The 17,262-nt window shown below is 41.0% G+C and overlaps 2 protein-coding genes across 5 annotated transcripts in view; both read left to right on the top strand.

Annotated features, from left to right (window-relative positions):
* The window catches only part of BCLAF3 (BCLAF1 and THRAP3 family member 3), a 28,035-nt gene extending 22,744 nt beyond the window's left edge, over window positions 1-5,291 (top strand). For both annotated transcript variants that reach the window (XM_086767403.1, XM_086767411.1), the window contains exon 11: window positions 300-5,291. In XM_086767403.1, the coding sequence (XP_086623529.1) occupies window positions 300-329 (30 nt within the window). In that variant the 3' untranslated portion in view covers window positions 330-5,291. The remainder of the gene's footprint in view (window positions 1-299) is intronic.
* A 3,615-nt stretch (window positions 5,292-8,906) lies between these two features.
* The window catches only part of SH3KBP1 (SH3 domain containing kinase binding protein 1), a 239,903-nt gene continuing 231,547 nt past the window's right edge, over window positions 8,907-17,262 (top strand). For 2 of the 3 annotated variants that reach the window (XM_086767422.1, XM_086767439.1), the window contains exon 1: window positions 8,907-9,441. In XM_086767422.1, coding sequence (XP_086623548.1) covers window positions 9,438-9,441 — 4 coding nt within the window. In that variant the 5' untranslated portion in view covers window positions 8,907-9,437. The remainder of the gene's footprint in view (window positions 9,442-17,262) is intronic. The other variant, XM_086767432.1, reaches the window with a different exon arrangement.

Genomic DNA, 17,262 nt, shown 5'->3' on the forward strand with positions numbered 1-17,262 from the left:
AATTGTTCCTCAGATTCTAGCATTTCCCGTATTTTGCCTATTGTAATAACTAAACTTGTCCTGACTTGGATTCTGAGATTTGTTAAACTGGTCTGAACATCTTTATTTCACCCTTTTGAAATAATTACGCATATGCATCCTTTAAGGTATCGTCTTCACAGTTGTGCTGTTTCAATCCGTAATTGAAGGAATCTTGTCTGTTCCATACTATAATAATACAGTACTTATGAAAGTTGGGAGGCTTTTTTCCCCCTGTTACAACTTTACAGTAATGATTTTTTTTTTTTCTGTCTCTGTAGGGAAATTTACATATTGCAACAGAAACCTGAACTGAGCTGTGATCCTGAAGTTGAAACAGATAACACAGCAAAGGCAGCATCTGTTCATTTTTTGGACAACTTCCTCAAGACTTAAAATGGGATAAAGGAACTAACTCTGTAACTTTCTTGATGAAAAATAACTTTATTTTTCAGTAGTGGAATGCTGCAGAACTTTTTTACAATTTTAATAATTGCTTTTAAAGTACAGTATTCAATTGAAACATTGTAGTATGTACCTTTAGTTCCTTTTGCATACCAGTCTCAAGTAAAGAAGTCATTGAAGGGAGTCTTATTTATTGAATACTTTTTCTCTAAGCATGATGTTACAGATGGAACTTGAGTTGTTATACCCAGAGGTTTATATGTTGAAAGTTTATTGCTTATGTAATAAAAAAAAGGAAAAAAAAAAAAAAGTGCCTGAATCATTTGGTAATAGCACATTAGCTCAGGATTTTCCAAGTAATGACCTTTTAGGTTGTGCAATAGATTTTACACCTCTGTTCAGTCATTTCCATAAAACAGTATTTCGTATTACTTTAGTTTAATAATATACTTGGGTTTCTGATATGTATATACATTTGTAAATTGTTAGAATTTTGGGACAACTTTCAGTATTTGATTAAAATGAATGGTAACAGGCAGGTATGTAATGTACCGTAGCAGTAGCTTATAACTGCACTGAAAGCATGCTTGAGTTTGTTAAAGGATTAGTTTGTCTGTATTTAAAATTATTCCGTCTCATTATATTTTGGTGTGTGACATTCTTGACCAAGCCACATGTTCTTTAATCTTTTTTGTCATAAATGACTTGGTGATTTCCTGGATTCTGAAATTGGGGCCTGAAGTATTTAATTACAAGAAAAACAAAAATCGTAAGTTTTTATAAGCATGTCTTCTAACAAAGCTGTTCATAATCGAAACTGCTTTAAATGCAGGTAGCTTGTAATTTAGTTCAAATTCCCAGTAATTCTCTGAAGTTTACTGTACTGCAATATTGTTATGTTGTGTTGAAAACTCAAATAGCCAGACATGTTTTATAAGCAGCTATAAACAATATTGTGCTATTTTCCTGTTTATAGCCTTTGCCTTAATGCATAATATATGATAGGGTTGTGTGTATGTATTACAGATTTGTTCGGACTCTTTATTGCTGGTAAATTAAAGATGCATAGCAAGTAGTTTTCAGACATGTTCTTATTTTAAAAAGTTGTTCGCCATATCCACAATATATGCAGGCTAACATATTTCCATAATTTCCAAGACAGTGTTAGCCATGTAGAATGCAGGCTAGTCTCTGTTGTGGATAGTAGATCAGAATTCTAATATTGGGTAGAGGTATGTTTAGAGAAAAGGAAGTATGTTTGTTTGGGTTTTTTTTGGTGGAAAGTCAGGATGTGATTTCTGCATGCTTTTTTTGTAATGTTTTTTTTCCGCAATGCCTTCAGTAGAGAGACTATTTGAAAGTGTACGTATGGCTCAGAACAGCTACAGTGTTCATAGTGTTAGTGTTCATAGAAAATAAGCACACAGGAAGTGTGCCATTGATGTTATGGTCATTCAACAGTGACACCAGATGGTTTGTTTCTAAAACCCAGGTTTTCAGATTAAATAACAATTATTAACGATTCAGCCAGTTTTTCTGTAACTTTGGCATGCACACACAAAATGGGAAGCTAAAGGAAGAAAACTCCCTGGTCAAACTGAGGCAGGCAGCTTTCTGCACGTGAAGATCTGTGTAGATTTACTGGGAGATGAAAATAAGGAATTGAAACAGCAGGTTGAGTCAGCCCAAAGCAAATGTGGAGTAGCTGCAGTTGAGCAGCCTACTGGCTGCATATACCCCTGCAGAGGAGGGCAAGTTTACCCTCAAGCTGACAAGCTGCTCCTGAATGTGCTAAAGCACTGTAAAACGTGTAAGAAGTGAAACCGTGTATGCTCTAGGACAAACTACTGAAGCTATATTGTCTTATTCAGGAGGATACTACTGTTTCTGTGAGCTTCCTGCAGTGTTCTTATTAAAGCCTGGAAGAGAACTTGTTGAGCAAATGGGAAACGTGGATACGTGAAGGAACTTCTGACATGGCAGTTTTGCTAACACTGTTTGGAAGTAATGCTGAAGTAGTCGGACTTCAGTCAGATAATGCTGCTTTAACTAGGTTTCAAAGTGTGACTGGCTCGTCTGATTTTGTGCTTTTTTACTTTAGCTGTGCATGACTAGGTATCTCTAATTTGTTTTGTACTTTTAACAGTTTAGCTTTGTTTTTTATTTCTACAACTGTGAGCAACATACTACGAACAGGGGTTTTTTGGCATGTTTACTGACTTTGCCCACCCTTGGTTCAAAGATGAATGTCATATGATAAAATGTAGTCACTGTTTCAGTTCCTGTAGCTTTTATTTAAGGTGATACCATTTGCTCAAATCACATTCTTTACTGATAACTCTACTTCACTAATTTAGGATTCTGTAATGATAAAACTTCCTATATTTTACAAAATTCATACAGAAATTGAATTCTGTGACTGGCATAGGTGCTAGAGGCATCTACTGTGGTGTTATCTGGTGCGAGACATTGCTATGTAGATTTATCGTTGTGAATTACAGACTTGTGTCTATATACTCATACACAAATCAGCTTGCTTATTCTTCTAGCATGGAAAAGTTTTGTTGTTCTGGAATATAATGTTTGGTTGAGAACAATGTATTGAAGTCACCAGTTGGGTTGTAAAGGCACAAGAAAAGGTGTTAAGTAGAACAAAGGTCAATTTACTTGAATAACTTGGTGCCTTTCTGTATTGTGACTGCATTGTAGAAAACACCTGTACAAAGACTTAAGTAATACGCTGATTTTTGCATTGTTTCTAATGGGAGCATGGACTGTAACAGTTGTTAAAATAATCACTTACTTTAAATACGTGTACAGGAGCCACAGAAGGAAAATAGTGTCTGTTATATTAGCAAAGTCTGTCACTGCATTTGTATTGGAAGGGCAAGTTAAAAATGTGATTGTAGAAAGCTAGAAAGCTCTTCGGTTTTATACTTTGACAACAGAAATGTAAATCGCCTTTCTTTTGGTTGACTTGAAATGACTGTTAAATGCTTGTGTCATATTCTCAATTGTTCACATGTGAAATTGTTTTTTTTTTAATTTTTAATCCAAAATTCAATAGGTTTAATATGAACTAGAGTCTTCCTTTATAAGTGTCTGAAATAATAAGTTGTTGTGACATTAGCATTTATATTGCTGATCCATTTAATCTCTACGTAGCTTGTTTAGAATCCTCATGTTAAACTTCGTGATTATTGAGTTCACAAGGTTAACAAAATTCTGGGGCTAGTAAGAAGCAAAACATTGCAGGGCTTCTACAAGCCTGCCTTAACTCTGATCATTACTTGCATGTTTAAAATCACCTTACCTGATGGATTTAGATGGTCTCAAGACCTGGCCATAAGTGTCTCAACTCAGGTAACTGATAGCAGAGGATGGGAGTAAATTCAGCTGATCGCCAGTTGTGATCAGGGTTTACCTGCTGCCTTCTCTCCCAGGGCCTTAGGGTGAAATGCTGAATTTTCTTTATATGAACTTAGTTGCTTTAAAAAAAAAAAAAAAAACAAAACGAAAAACAAGATTACATTTTTTGTGGCATTTAAAAAGGCAAGGTTCTCAATACTTGCTTGTTATGCATCGGAAAGTAATTTTCTGCCATGTCTTGGAAATGGATAGTGAGAGTTGCTTGGAGAAGGTGATTATAGCAAAGAGAGACTTGATTTCTCAGTATTCATCTTTAGAAGACTGCATATAGAGGGAGATCTTTAACTTCTTTGCTCTGAAGGAATCTTTTCCACGCTGTGTAGAAACATGCCTCTTGCCTTTCTTTAAGCATCTGAACAGCCATCTATGAAGTTCTCTACGGGAGAGCTCTCTAAAGAAAAGACTTCAGACTTGCATCCTAATGATCTGAAAAAAAACCCTGATGTTTCTGCACATAGCTCTGGCCCTTGACAGACTTCATTCCATTGTTGCAGGATTTGAAGATAGGAGGTTATTCAGCCTCCATATGAAGGGGGGGGAAAAAAAGCCATTTCAAAATCTTTGAAAGCCTACTTGTAACACTTGATTTCTTAATAGACCTTAAGGACAGTGATGAGCATTTAAATGTGTTTCAAGCTTGGTGAGCATAAATTTTCAGTGTTAAGATCAGAGAAAACTGTTGTAATAAAACCTGCCCCTTCTGTGCCTGATGGTTTTTGTTGTTGGAGGGGTTTTTGAGAAGGTATTTAGACAAGTGATTTAATAGCTCTGTGCTGCCTGCCACTTCAATACAGTTTTCTTCCGTTCACTGTTCGCTACTCTGGATTTTGTCTAAGTCTAAATCTCATATTGTCTTTTTAATATTTCATTTTCTGTAAATAATGTAGTAGGTGGCTTTTACTTTGTGACTTGCTTCTCTTATGTCTTTATTGTTAAGGGAGGAGACAGGGTGGAAACAGTTGTTTGAATACGGTCTTCATGGAATAAAAAAGCCTCATTGTTTTGTTTAAGAATAGAAGGAATTTTCACCCCTCCCGCCCCCCAGTTGAATAAGGATGTCAACTGATGTCCACTTCTAAGAAATTTATTAGTGTTGATTTTATACTGTAGTTTCACAAGGACCATCTAGCGTGTGTATGTGCACACATATGTACACATGCAAACACAATATTAGAAACCTTTTATGTAATTATTTCTAAGTGTGGGTAAGAAATTATGTTTTTAAACTACTGAAGATGGAGTTAAATGCAAACACATTTTGAGTCTGTAGTGCTTGGAGTTCACAACAGTGCTTTTGACAGTGTTATCCGATACCTAAAAGCCTCATTCATAAGTATATATTAAGATGTAGGTATGTTTATATGTTGTTTAACATAGTTTATATAAAAACAATGTAAATTTTGTTTCTACAGACAATAAATGTTTTAACAAAATTTTAACTTACAGATAATTCAGTGATTTGATTTAGTAGTTGTTAATATTTGCCTTCATTTTTAGAGTATTGATCTGTGTAGCCATGGAATTTTTTTTATATAACTGTTGCTTCTATAATTTCATTTAATGCTTCTTGTTGAGATGAAAGTATTGATCTACATTCTATGCACACTTTTCTAGTTAAATGAAGCTCCCTTTCCAAAGACACGAAATATGAATGTTCTCTCGTAACTAGCATAAAATAGATGGTTAAACTATGAAAGCAGGTATGTCCAACTCCTCCATGGCATTAAAAACCATTAGCATCTCTGCCAAATTCTGATTCTTGCCCTGTAAATGGCAGACTGGGGGAAGGTGCATACTTTCTTGGTTAACTTTACCAAAGTTTACGTTCAGTAAAATAGTGTGCATGTTTAAGATTTCCCTTAATACAATATCATCAGTGTGAGATGAGAATAACGATGTTGTGATAGGCCGAAGGGTAATGGTTTTAAAATAGAGGGACATAGATTCAGACTGGACATCAGGAGACATTTTTTTACAGTGAGGGTGGTGGATGCCGCATCCCTGGAAACATTCAAGGCCAGGTTGGATGGGGCTCTGAGTAACCTGATCTGGTTGGAGATGTCCCTGCTCCTTGCAGGGGGGTTGGACTAGATGACCTTTAAAGGTCCCTTCCAACCCTAACCATTCTATGATTCTGTGTTAGTTTAATACTAAGATACTCTAATACAGTGGGGTGAGAATGAGGTGAAGCTAGAAGAATAACACTTGCAGTGTTTAATTAAAGGAAGAGAAAGGAAACTTCCCCATTATTTACTTAAACTTGCCATAATCCAAGTATGTCTTGATCTTCACTGTATACAAGTAATTTGGGCTTTTAAAAAATAATTCTTCTAATCTGGTTATTATCCTTGAACTGGATAGTAAAGCAGAACTCCTTCATGTGTGGTAAATCTACTGTGATGTAGAGTAGCTACAGGGGAGAAAGGCATTGTTACTTTTTTCCCCTTGGGGAAAAATGCTTAAATAATACTTGGGGGGATATAAAAATGCTTTGCAGCTACTAGACTACAGTCATCAGAAGTGTGTGTCAATTTAAATGAAAGTTGCTGATTTTCATTAATACTACTTTAAAAATGTCTCTTCAGCTTCTCTGAGCAGTTCCTTAACAGGTTTATTTTCTAAATGCCATCATGATGTATATTCATTCAATGAATTCATTCAGCTCTTTTCCCGCAAAGGTAAGGTATCCAAATAATCCGTTACACATTGTAATGTTACTTTGAAGCCCCAATTGAGGAGTGCCCATATTGAGGCAGGCCTCATAGGAACACAAGATCAGTCCTATAAAAATTATTTCGCTTAGGAATGATGAGAAGCAAAGTCTTATTGGTGCTATGACAGTGCTCCCCACAGTTTACAATGAGGTTGTTTGGTTGGTTTTTTTTATTTTCATTTTCTGGAAAGGACAACCTGCTGTACTGTGTTATTGCTTTACTTGGGAAAGCCAAGAAATTTCCATGCATTAATTTTTAGTGATAGTTGAAATTGGGAATCCGTTTGAGATAGCCATCAAATTGGCTTTCTCCTACTTTCTCCTATGCATTTTAATACTGACATTATGACATAACTACTTTGTGTTTTTCCTTATCACTTTTACTATCAGCTCTGAAGAGTTCTTCTAGAAATAGTACTATTGGTACGTACCAAGCTAAATTACTCAGTTATACAATTTCCTCTGCCTTTAAACTACAAAGCTGGAGCACTGGAAAGCCAAACTTCATAAAATTACCATGCTAACAACAGAAATATCTTCCTTCACAGACCTGGTTGCATCAATTCTGCTTAGTTTGACATGTTGCTTTGTTCTGATTGGTTTGACAATTTCAGCTAGTTTGTCAAAATGCTGAAGTTAAAGTTGATACTTCTTATTCTGGTAGCTTCCCAGGATTAATCCTGTAATTTTTTTTTCAGGCAATAGAGGTCAAATGTCCTTCTGCAATGAGCAATTGTGGATAACTAAAACCAGCATTGTTTTGTTAAGGGGTGTGTGTGAATGTTGGCTTTCTGGTAGTGTGTGACTGGCTAAAAGATGCTCTGCATGTGTGTGAAGATGAAATGCATTTTTTTTTTTTTCCACTTTGCCTTTCTCCTCTGAGTCTTGGAACTCTGTTAGTGGTTTGTGACTCGGTGCCCCAGTATTCCTGAAAACAATACTGAGCTGGTTAAAGTCTTTGACTTTTCAGTGAAACACTGAACTGGAGGCTGTCTACACCTACATCCAGCCTATTTCCATTGTATTCTTTTCCATAGTTAAACTTACTTTCCTTTTTTTTAAGTTATGTTTAAAAACTTTAAAAATAGAGTATTATCTCAGTGAAGGTTTTGTTGTATCATAATTTTTTTTTTTTTGCAAAAGGCTAGATTTAGAAAAGACAAACTGCATTAGTCCTGATGTTCCATTGCTGCCTCAGCATGTAAATCAGTAACTTGCACGTTTTCATAGCTGTAGTAAAAGTTTTCTTAAAAAAAAATTGTCAAGAATCAGTAATTCTGTCTAAATACTTAAGCCTCTCAAACAGTTCACCACTGTCACAGTTTCAAAAATGTGGATTTTCATAGCCAAGGAGCCAGGTGCCACTGGGAAAGATATCTATTACCTTATACACTTATAACCTCCAGCATCTTTTTTCCAAAATAAGCTCTCGTGTACTTGAGCAGGGGCAGGAGGAGGAAGAGTACAAAAATCTTATTGCTTATGCTATTGGCAGTTTTCTGTCTTCATGCCTGAATTAACTACCTGAGATGAGAACAGGCTTTTTTTTTTTTGTTGTTGTTAACCCTTCATTAATATTGAAGATGTTTTGTGCTGTATAAGATGTTACTTACACTTTATATTTTATACTATATAGTTTTTAATGTGTTCTTCGCCTCTGCTACTACTGTGGTTTCTTCCAGTGGTCTTTGCCTGTGCAGAAGGCTCCCCTGCCTCACTAGGTGCCTTTCTATCCAGAAATGTCACTCCATCTCTGCGAACTGCTCTCTCGCTCGGTTTTATTGTAGCATGCCTTTCACCTCTTCCTGCAAAAGAACAATCAGCCGCTCCTGTGCGACTCCGCTCCTTTATCCGAACCACCACCAAAAAACCCCACTCTTGATCTGATCTTTTTGTCTGTCTTCCTTCCCTCCCGGCTTCCAGCGCCAAGCCGGGGAAGGGGGATGGGGGACGGGGTGGCAGCTCCCCATGGTGTGGCCCGGCCTTCCCACCCCCGCCTTTTCTCACGGCCAGGGCCGGGGAGAGCCCAGGGTCACCTGCGGAGCTGCCGTTGCCTTTCCCCGGGGGCAGGACGGGGCACGGCCTGCAGCAGGTAACGGCTCCCCGGGGTTGGGGGGGGACATGCGGAAGGCGCCTAGCAGGAATCTGAGGTACCCGCCGGTGCCTCAGACGGAGGCAGCCACCCCCCCGCTTCCCCGCGCCGGGCCCGGGACACCACCGCCTCCCTCTCCCCCAGCCCTGCCCCAGCTGGGTACCGCCGCCCCGCTTCCTTCCTCCCCGCCCTCCTTCCCCCGCCGCCGCCGCTCCCGGCGGCCCGAGGCGGCGCAGCGGCTCTGGCGCAGTCTCGCGACACTTCCCGCCGCGCCGCTCGCTCCGGCAGCAGCAGCGGCAGCCGCCCGCGACAGGGAGACCCAGCTGCTCCTCGGACCCTCACCCTGCCGCGCGCGCCGGCCGGCGGGGAAGAAGCCCACCCCCGCGGCTCGGCAAGCAGGAGCCTCTGGGCGACCGAGCTCGGCCTCGCTTTCTCCCGGGCTGCTCTGCCCGGCGGCAGTGGGGATCCAGGTGGCCGGCAGGAGCTGAAGGCTGAGCCCCTTCTCTCGCCCGATTTCTTCTTCTTTTTATTTTATTTTATTTTATTTTTTTAAATACATTCGAACACATATGCTGAGGGAAGGCGAGGTGCTGCTAGCAGGACGCAGGATGCAGCCCGGGTGCTGAGAGCGGCAGCCGCCGGAGGAGGGAGCGGCTCTGTCAGCAGCCTCTCCTTCCCGTGGCGGCGGCTCGGTCTGTCTCTCGCCCCCTTCGCCGTGGGCAGCCGCCTCAAACTTTCAAGCCTGTTTCCGCTGTCAGGCAAAGCCCAAGCTCGACATAAATGGGTGAGTTCCAGCCGCCGGTTCCGAGTTGGGGGTGCTGGGGGGCCGGCTGGGGCTCCCGCCCGACGGGTGGTGGTGGTGGGGGGGTGCGTGCCGCCGCCACGACGGGCAGGGGAGCTGGCCGCCTCCGGTCCTCCGCCTCATGGCTTTTAACTTCTCCTCCCCTCCCCCGGCCGAGTCAATAATTGTTTTCATGTGACAAGCGGAGAGGTCGGGGTTTGCGGCGGCGGGGCGAGGGCTCGGGCGCCCCTCGGGGCTGCGGCGGTGGGTGATCCCGAGCGGGGCTGACAGGGTTACAAGCCCTCCTGTGCAGCAGCTGGCCGCCCTTCGCCGCCTTCCCGCCGGGCACAGCCACCCGCGGGCAGCCTGGGGTGTGGTGGCACCGGGTCGGGCGGAGAGACGGAGGGCGGAGGGCAAGACGGGACCTGCGGCCCGGGCGCGCAGGTTGCGCTTCTTCGGCCGAGGGGCTGCCCCGGCCGGGAGAGCTGAGGGAGGGCGCGGGGCGGCCCCGGGGAACGTGCCGCCCCGCCCCGCCGCAAGGGGGCGGCCGTTGGGGCCGTCACGCGCGGGCCGTTGGGGCCGTTGCGTTGGGCGGCTGCTGCCCGTGACACCGGTGGCTCTCGCCGGCTTGAGGATGAGGCTACGCCTCGTTGCCCGGCCCGGAGTGGGCAGCGTCTGCTACCTGTGCGGGGAGAGAGGCGTGGGCGGCGGGAGGATATGGGGGGATGAATTGTCCCATTATGCGGGGCGAGGCGGCGGCAGCGGCAGTGCCAGGCGCGGGCTGGCTGAACGGTGCGCGCTGGAGCGGCGCTGGCCCGCGGCTCCCTCTGCCCAGCGCGGTGCCCGGCGGAAAATAACGGATTGGAGGGAACAAAAGAAACCCTCCGCTGTTGGTAGGCAGCCCTGGCTGTACCCGCCGACCGGCGTCTGAAGGCAGCGGCGAACGGTGCTCCGAAATAGCGGCGTTTGGATGTCCTCGGGCCCCCAGCTGCAGGGTAGCGGAAATGCTGTTGGGCTGTGGAGGAACCTGAGAGCAGTGTCACTAAAACGCCTAAATATAATGCGTTGCGTGGGCAGACATTTTATGCTATTTTACCTGTTGTAATACAGTGGCGTTGGGATTATAGTGGGAAAAAATCATCCCTTTGTTCTTTGAGAGATTAGTTTGCGGGGTACCATCAGAGCTGATGCACAGCTGCTGTACCTGTACGCCACAAGATTAAGCACTGGCTTTTCACTATTGACTTTCAGTTAGTCCTCCAGTTCGGGCTGAAATGCATTCATCCTTATGCAGCTCATTCAGCTGTATTGATCTGGATGAACTCTGATGCTGCTGACAGTAGGCCAGCATCCCGGACTGCCACATTTAATTGGGTTCATTGTAGAAGACTCTGTTAGGGTTGGTTTGCCTGCTAGCTAACACAGCTCTCAACTTCTGTCTTCTGTAGCAATAGACAAGGTTTTAAACATAGTGCAGTAATGAGATGTAGGCTTTATAACTGCCGAATAGGGCAATGTCATGTCATCATAGAATCGTTTGAGTTGGAAGGGACCTTGAAGAACATCTAGTTCCAACCCCCTTGCTATGGGCAGGGACACCTTCCACTAGACCAGGTTGCTCAGAGCCCCATCCAGCCTGGTCTTTGACGCTTCCAAGGATGGGGCATCCACAACTTCTCTGGGCAACCTGTTCGGTGCCTCACCACCCTCATAATAAATAACATCTTCCTTGTATCTAATATAAATCTACCCTCTTTCAGTTTGAAGCTATTACGCCTTGTTGCTACATACCCTTGTCAAAAGTCCCTCTCCAGCTTTCTTGTAGGCTCTCTTTAGGTACTGGAAGGCCACTATCAGGTCTCCCTGGAGGCTTCTCTTCTCCAGGCCGGAAAACCCCAACTCTCTCAGCCTGTCCTCATAGGAGAGGTGCTCCAGCCCTCTCATAATCTTCGGTAGGGCATGTCACAGGAAATAATTATTTAAATGTTATTTCTGTTTTCTTATCCTCTCTCAGTGCATTTCTTTTGTCCTTCGTAACTTTGTATTGCAATACAAATCAGACTTTTCTGATTTGCTGCATAATCTGTAGTCCAAGTATTAGCCGTTTTTTAGCTTCACAGTACGAAAGATTAAGGAAAGCAATAAAGGAGCAGTGAAGTAACTTGCGTCAATAGAGCTCTAGAAAGGTTTTTGAATACTGTAACTTAGCAGTGAAGGCCATCTTTTTTTCCTTTTAGTCACCCTTCCCTTCCGGGGCTGACCATGATTGTACACATCTGACTTCTTTAAAGCTCATTTGGATAATGACTTTCCCAAATCACTGTAATTCAATCAGACTTTTCTTTGCAAAATGGGAGTGGAGGGAAGGTAGATACGGGTTTTGTTGTTGCTCATATCTTTAAATGTTAAGTGATCCTTGTTTAAAAACAAATAGAAGACTTGTGCAAGAAAGTGAAGATAAGAGTAGTATGAAAGCAAAATCTTTCTGGGAGATATCAAATGAAAACAAAGTTTTATTGAAAACACTTTTAACGTTGTTAGAATTTTTGAAAGATACTTTAGATGCAGAAAAGAATAGGTGAATTGTTTATGTGTTCTACACTGTTAAGATTCTTAATGTTTTATTTTTATTTTTAAGTTGCTTATATGCCTTCTATTTTAATAATTTATATTTTCTGTATGTCATTGCATATTGTTACTCATTCAAGCCTGTACGTGTATATATATGTGTATATTGCTCATATGTGTATAGTAAAGTTCAGCATATGGCCCCAAGATTTTTTACAGTACGTATGCCAAACCTTATAAGAAATACAGCTTTATTAAGGTTTTATGAACTCTTCTATGACATTATAGTTAGAATATGTTAAAGTGAATTAGTTTACACTTGAAATGGACTCATCAGGAGAGCTGAGTGAAACAGTGGTGATAGTTCTCTAAATATTAAAGTGGGGTAAGGCAAACACCTTAAAGGTAATTGTGAATACAGTGAAAGAAGCTCGCTCTCCTTAAATATCTGAGAAATAAAGAGTTGGTGTTTTGTGGGGATTTGGTGGGGGTTGTTGTTGTTTTGGATTTGTTTTGGTTTGCTTTTTTTTTTTTAAGAATACTTAGAATTGCATATAGTTAGAGAACTCCTCAGTCTCATTTACAAGAGCTTTCCCATGCCCACATATCAGACTGGCCTCCTGAAGCTGGGGATCCAGAAAACAAAGTGAGAACAAGGTGTGGTAGCTACTTGGGGAAAAACTGGTTTGAAATGTACTGGTTATCAAATTTAGAAAATGCGAGAGTACAAGTCTGATTCTAGAAAGCACTGTTTGACTGCTGTCGTCACAAATCAGCTGATGTTGTGCAGCTCCTTGTGTCAGTCGAGACACACCTTCCGACTTCTGCAGATGAAGAAAGAACCTTTTTCCTGCTATGCAGTCTTTGCAGACAGTTTAGTGCACTAAATGGGGTAGGGGTCCTGTATAACAATACCGCTATGAAACTACACAGTTGACACCTTCATCAGGGTACTTGTAAACACCGGGTTATAAGTAAACAATTTCATCACCAGTGTTTTTTCATCGTAGTATTTTTCAAGGTATTGTTAAAGCCTTTTCTGTTAGTAAAGGGGAAGAGAGGATACATTGCTTTTGTTTATGTGAAAACACATTGATCACCTCTGCTGTCGCTGTGGTTAGAAGTTTGGACCCAGAGACAGTCTTGTGCCCTTTGACCCAGTTAGATTACTAATAGTGGCAGACAGCTGTTGTCTGCATGGGTTTACATTGGTGGTTGAGAAAGATACTTTACTGTGAAATACCGCACACCAAAGGAATGTTACATCAAGAGGTAACATGATAAAAAAAAATGGAATCTATGTTAGAGTCTGATTGTTCTGTACTAGTTGCAATTAATTTTCTTTTTTTTTTCCCCTTTCTTACTTATCTTTTTTTTTTCCCTTTCCAAATTCTCCTCTCTCCCCTTCCCTCAGGTTCAGCCTTGCTTCCCTCGTAAACCCCTACGTTTTTATCTCCCCCCCACCCGCCCCCTCTCTCTACTTCTCTTTACGTGTTTCAGACACACCACTTCCTCTTTTTTTTCCCTCTTATCGAAGCATCGACAGAGGGAGCACTCTGAGCACATTTCCTGCCTGTGGGGCCACACTGACCTCCAGCCAGCGAGAGGTGCGCTTGCATCCAAACTCCTGTGGCCCTGTGCGGGGGGTCGGAGAGAGCTCCCTGCAAAGGGAGGCCTGGGGAGTTTAGCGGGTAAACTCTAACAACTCTACAGCCATGTATAAAAGAAAGCATTTATGAGCCTTGAGCTCAGCAGAATTTGTATAAATCGCTCCTGGAAGGTAGTAGGTGTGGTTTTGGTTCTTGACTGCTCTTTGACAAATTTTAAGTTCCCTCTCCAAAATGGTGGGGATTTTTGAGCCTTTCAGCAAAATAGCTGTAAGATGTTTTTAAATAGGAATAGCATGTGTCATTCTTGTCATCCTGGAAAACAGTTGAACGGTTTCAGCTGAATAAGGAAAAAATAAGAAAGATGATTAGCATTATTTTTTTTCACTTTGATTTTTTTTTTACATAAGGTTTTAAGCAGCTGTAAAGTGAAAATGTTGTGTAAAAATCCTCCTCAACCTGTAAAAGGTCTTTGTTCTTCTCCTCACGTGGGGTGTTACTCATTTTAATTCTTTTGTTGTTGTTGGTAGGTTTATTTCTCACAACAAGTCAGTTGCATTGGAGCTGTTCAGTATCAGATTTATAGTTGTTTGGTGGCAATATTTATACAGCCTGTGAATCTTTTCACTGTCTGAGTTCAAGTGGAGTTTTCATAAACTGCGATAAAATATTTTCAGTGACCTGTATAAAATTTCATACAAAAATAGCTGATACAAAGCTTTTTTTCCCCCTAGAAATCAAGAGATATTGACATTTCTGTCAAAAAAAGTTGTCAGAGCTGCCTTCCAAGTGGATCAAGATAGGGATCTGAAATCAAGAAATATAAAATATATCAATGTGTGTATATGTAAAAGATTATGGAAATAACTTCTGATTGCACAGTCTTTTTTTATACATTGGTATCTCTTCTGCTTGCCCCTTTCAAATAGCCCTTCTTTTCTCATTGTCTCCATTATAATTGTTTTTTATATTAACTGTTGCTTTTAGATCAGAAAATAGGATAAAGAGGAGAATACTTAAAATAGATGGTTTCTTAAGACAGCAGAATTCTTGCTCCTTTTTGTTCTAACCAGAAGTGCATATGTAGAAAATCATGGTAGAGCTGCTAGAAAAGGTATTTTTTTTTCTGCCCAAGTTTAATTAGGTACATGTAATAATTAAAAAACTTTATTTAGAAGCAGTTTTATTTTGGTGTTAAAGCTGAGTGCATATGTATTTCTGTTTAAACTGCTACTAATGCAATGTATGCAATTTGTCTGTAGTGTTATTCAGGTTGCTTCTTTTGTAATTGCTATTCACTAGATGTTAGAGGGGATTTTTTGAGAATACTGCTAGTAATCATTCTACCAGCAGCGTATCAGAATTCATATAGCAGATCAGCATTGACCTTGTAGATAATGTGTTGACTCCTTCCCCACTTGAAGGGGAAGGCACATGTGTTAGGAGGAGAAAAAGGAGAGCTTGGTAATGTGAAGTGAGCAGCTGAAATTTCAGGTCTGAAATGTTAGAGGTCATCAAAGTGTTGAAAGCAGGTTAGCCCTTATGGGATCAAAGGAGAGAAAACGGCCTCAGAGACGGTATCTGTTGTTTTGCTCTGATACTTTTTTTTATAGAGTGAGCTCATAAAAATTTATGGTGTTTTGTTTTTTTTTTTTTTTTAAATCACAGAATACAAAATCCTGGACCAGGGAGCGGATATTTTCTCTGAATGCAAAACCAGGAATTAGCTGTAGGGCCTATCTACCTTCTGAGGTATGCTGAGGAATAATGAAAGAATGTATTAGGGGGAGGGGAACAAGAGAGGAGAGTATCAAGATTCAGTAATTCAGCTAATGTAAAAGTAGTTGCTGACAGCCTGCTTCACATGGAGAGGAAACACAATAAAAGCTTTAAGTCGCTATGTATGAGAGAATATGCAATACTGCAGTTCAGTAGTCATTGATAGTATTAGCAAATGGAGTTGACATTTTCCCCTCCTTTTTGTTATTGATAATTTAGAAGCATCAGTAGAAACCAGCTCTTGAGAATGCAGTGGTAATGTCCACTTGAAAGCTGTATGGTGAGATGACTCTTGCAATGTCTCAGCTATGATTTGTTCCTAACATAACTTTGGCTGAGAGAAGGGAGCGTCCTGGTGGAAAGGATGCAAAGAATGTCTTTGTTCTTATAGCAGTCCAGTGGGGGTGTCACTGAGATTTTGTGCTTGTGCTTTAGGGTAAAGAGTTATCTAGAGTTGTGGATCAGAAGTTATGTCTGTGCTGAAACAGTTCTCTTTAGCAAGAAGGATAAAGCAGTACAGAAAGTTGAGCAGTTATATGAGGAAAATATCCCTAACTTGTAATTAATGCATGGTGTCAGTGTAAAGAGGTGCCTTTTGAACTCTGCCTTTGAATTTCATTAGACGTATTGTACAGAAGGAAAAAGTTCCTCTTTATGTCCTCCTCACTCTTTCATACTGTGCAGCTAAATCACTTCTGATGATTCAAACCGTCTCACACCAAAACCAGTGTAAGTCTATTCATTTATTTGAAGATGAAAGTTAGCAGTGGTGCGCAACTCCCTGGGGAACTAATGCTTTTTCAAAAATGTCAGAATAGATTTATTGCATGTGCAAGTCAAGGCCCAACTTGATCCCACAGCAGAGGGATTGAACTAGATGATCTTTAAAGGTCCCTTCCAGCCCAAACCATTCAGTCATCTGTCAATATTTAATTAGCTTTCAATGGTCACACAGCTCATATTTTAAAAATAAGTGTTTTGTGTCCCACAAGTAATTTGCCTTTAAAAAAAGCTCAAAACCAACACCCCCCCAGCAAAACAGAAACCCCCATGACGTGTTGTGTCCTCCACTTGCAGTTTCCAGAAACTTGCTTGTCAGTTTACAAAGGAACACATCGATGCTTTTAATTGATAATGAGGTCTCAAAACAAACATACACAAAAATAACTTTAGAGTGTTTTCCTGTTTATTTTTGTTTGATTTTTTGGGAAGAAGTTCTTGGACCTATTCCATGCTGTATCAACTACCAGTGTCAACCTGTCTCTCTTTGTATGTAGCACTATCTTTACTCGTAGCTAGATTTATAAAAGGTTTTAGTTAAATGTAGCAGAAGTATTAGAGTATAAATGTACATATACAGAACTTTTCATTTTTGAGCTGAATGTAAAACCATTCTCTAAGAATTCTCATGTCAGGTTTAAATTGAATATGTCCTTTATCTGTGGTTGCTGATTCATCTTCACCACTGGCAAAAAAACCCATTTTTAATACTCTGGTAACTTGGCAGAGTGGATTTTTTTTTTTCTGTGATAGGCTTGTGCAGCATTGGAAAATTTTATATCCTTGTGGCAGATATAAAACTGTCAAGCAGCAAGACCTCCGCTTAATTTTTCAGTGTTTTTCTCATTCCTACTGTTCTTTCTGTGAGGTCTCGCCGAGCTCCTATTGAGCTGTTAATGCTCTTCTGTCTGTTTCCCATTGTAAAAAGACACGTCAGCAACTCCAAAGTGTGTCCAGAAAAAGATGCCTTTATTTAGGGGTTTCATTATGACAAAGTTGAAAAAACTTTTTGCTGTCAAATTCAGAACATTTATATAAAAGTGTTTTAGCTTTGGCCTTATGTTTCCAAATTTAAGGATTAATGACTTGC

The sequence above is a fragment of the Chlamydotis macqueenii genome, chromosome 1 (assembly GCF_036417535.1).
Source record: "Chlamydotis macqueenii isolate bChlMac1 chromosome 1, bChlMac1.mat, whole genome shotgun sequence".
Taxonomy (NCBI): Eukaryota; Metazoa; Chordata; class Aves; order Otidiformes; family Otididae; genus Chlamydotis; species Chlamydotis macqueenii.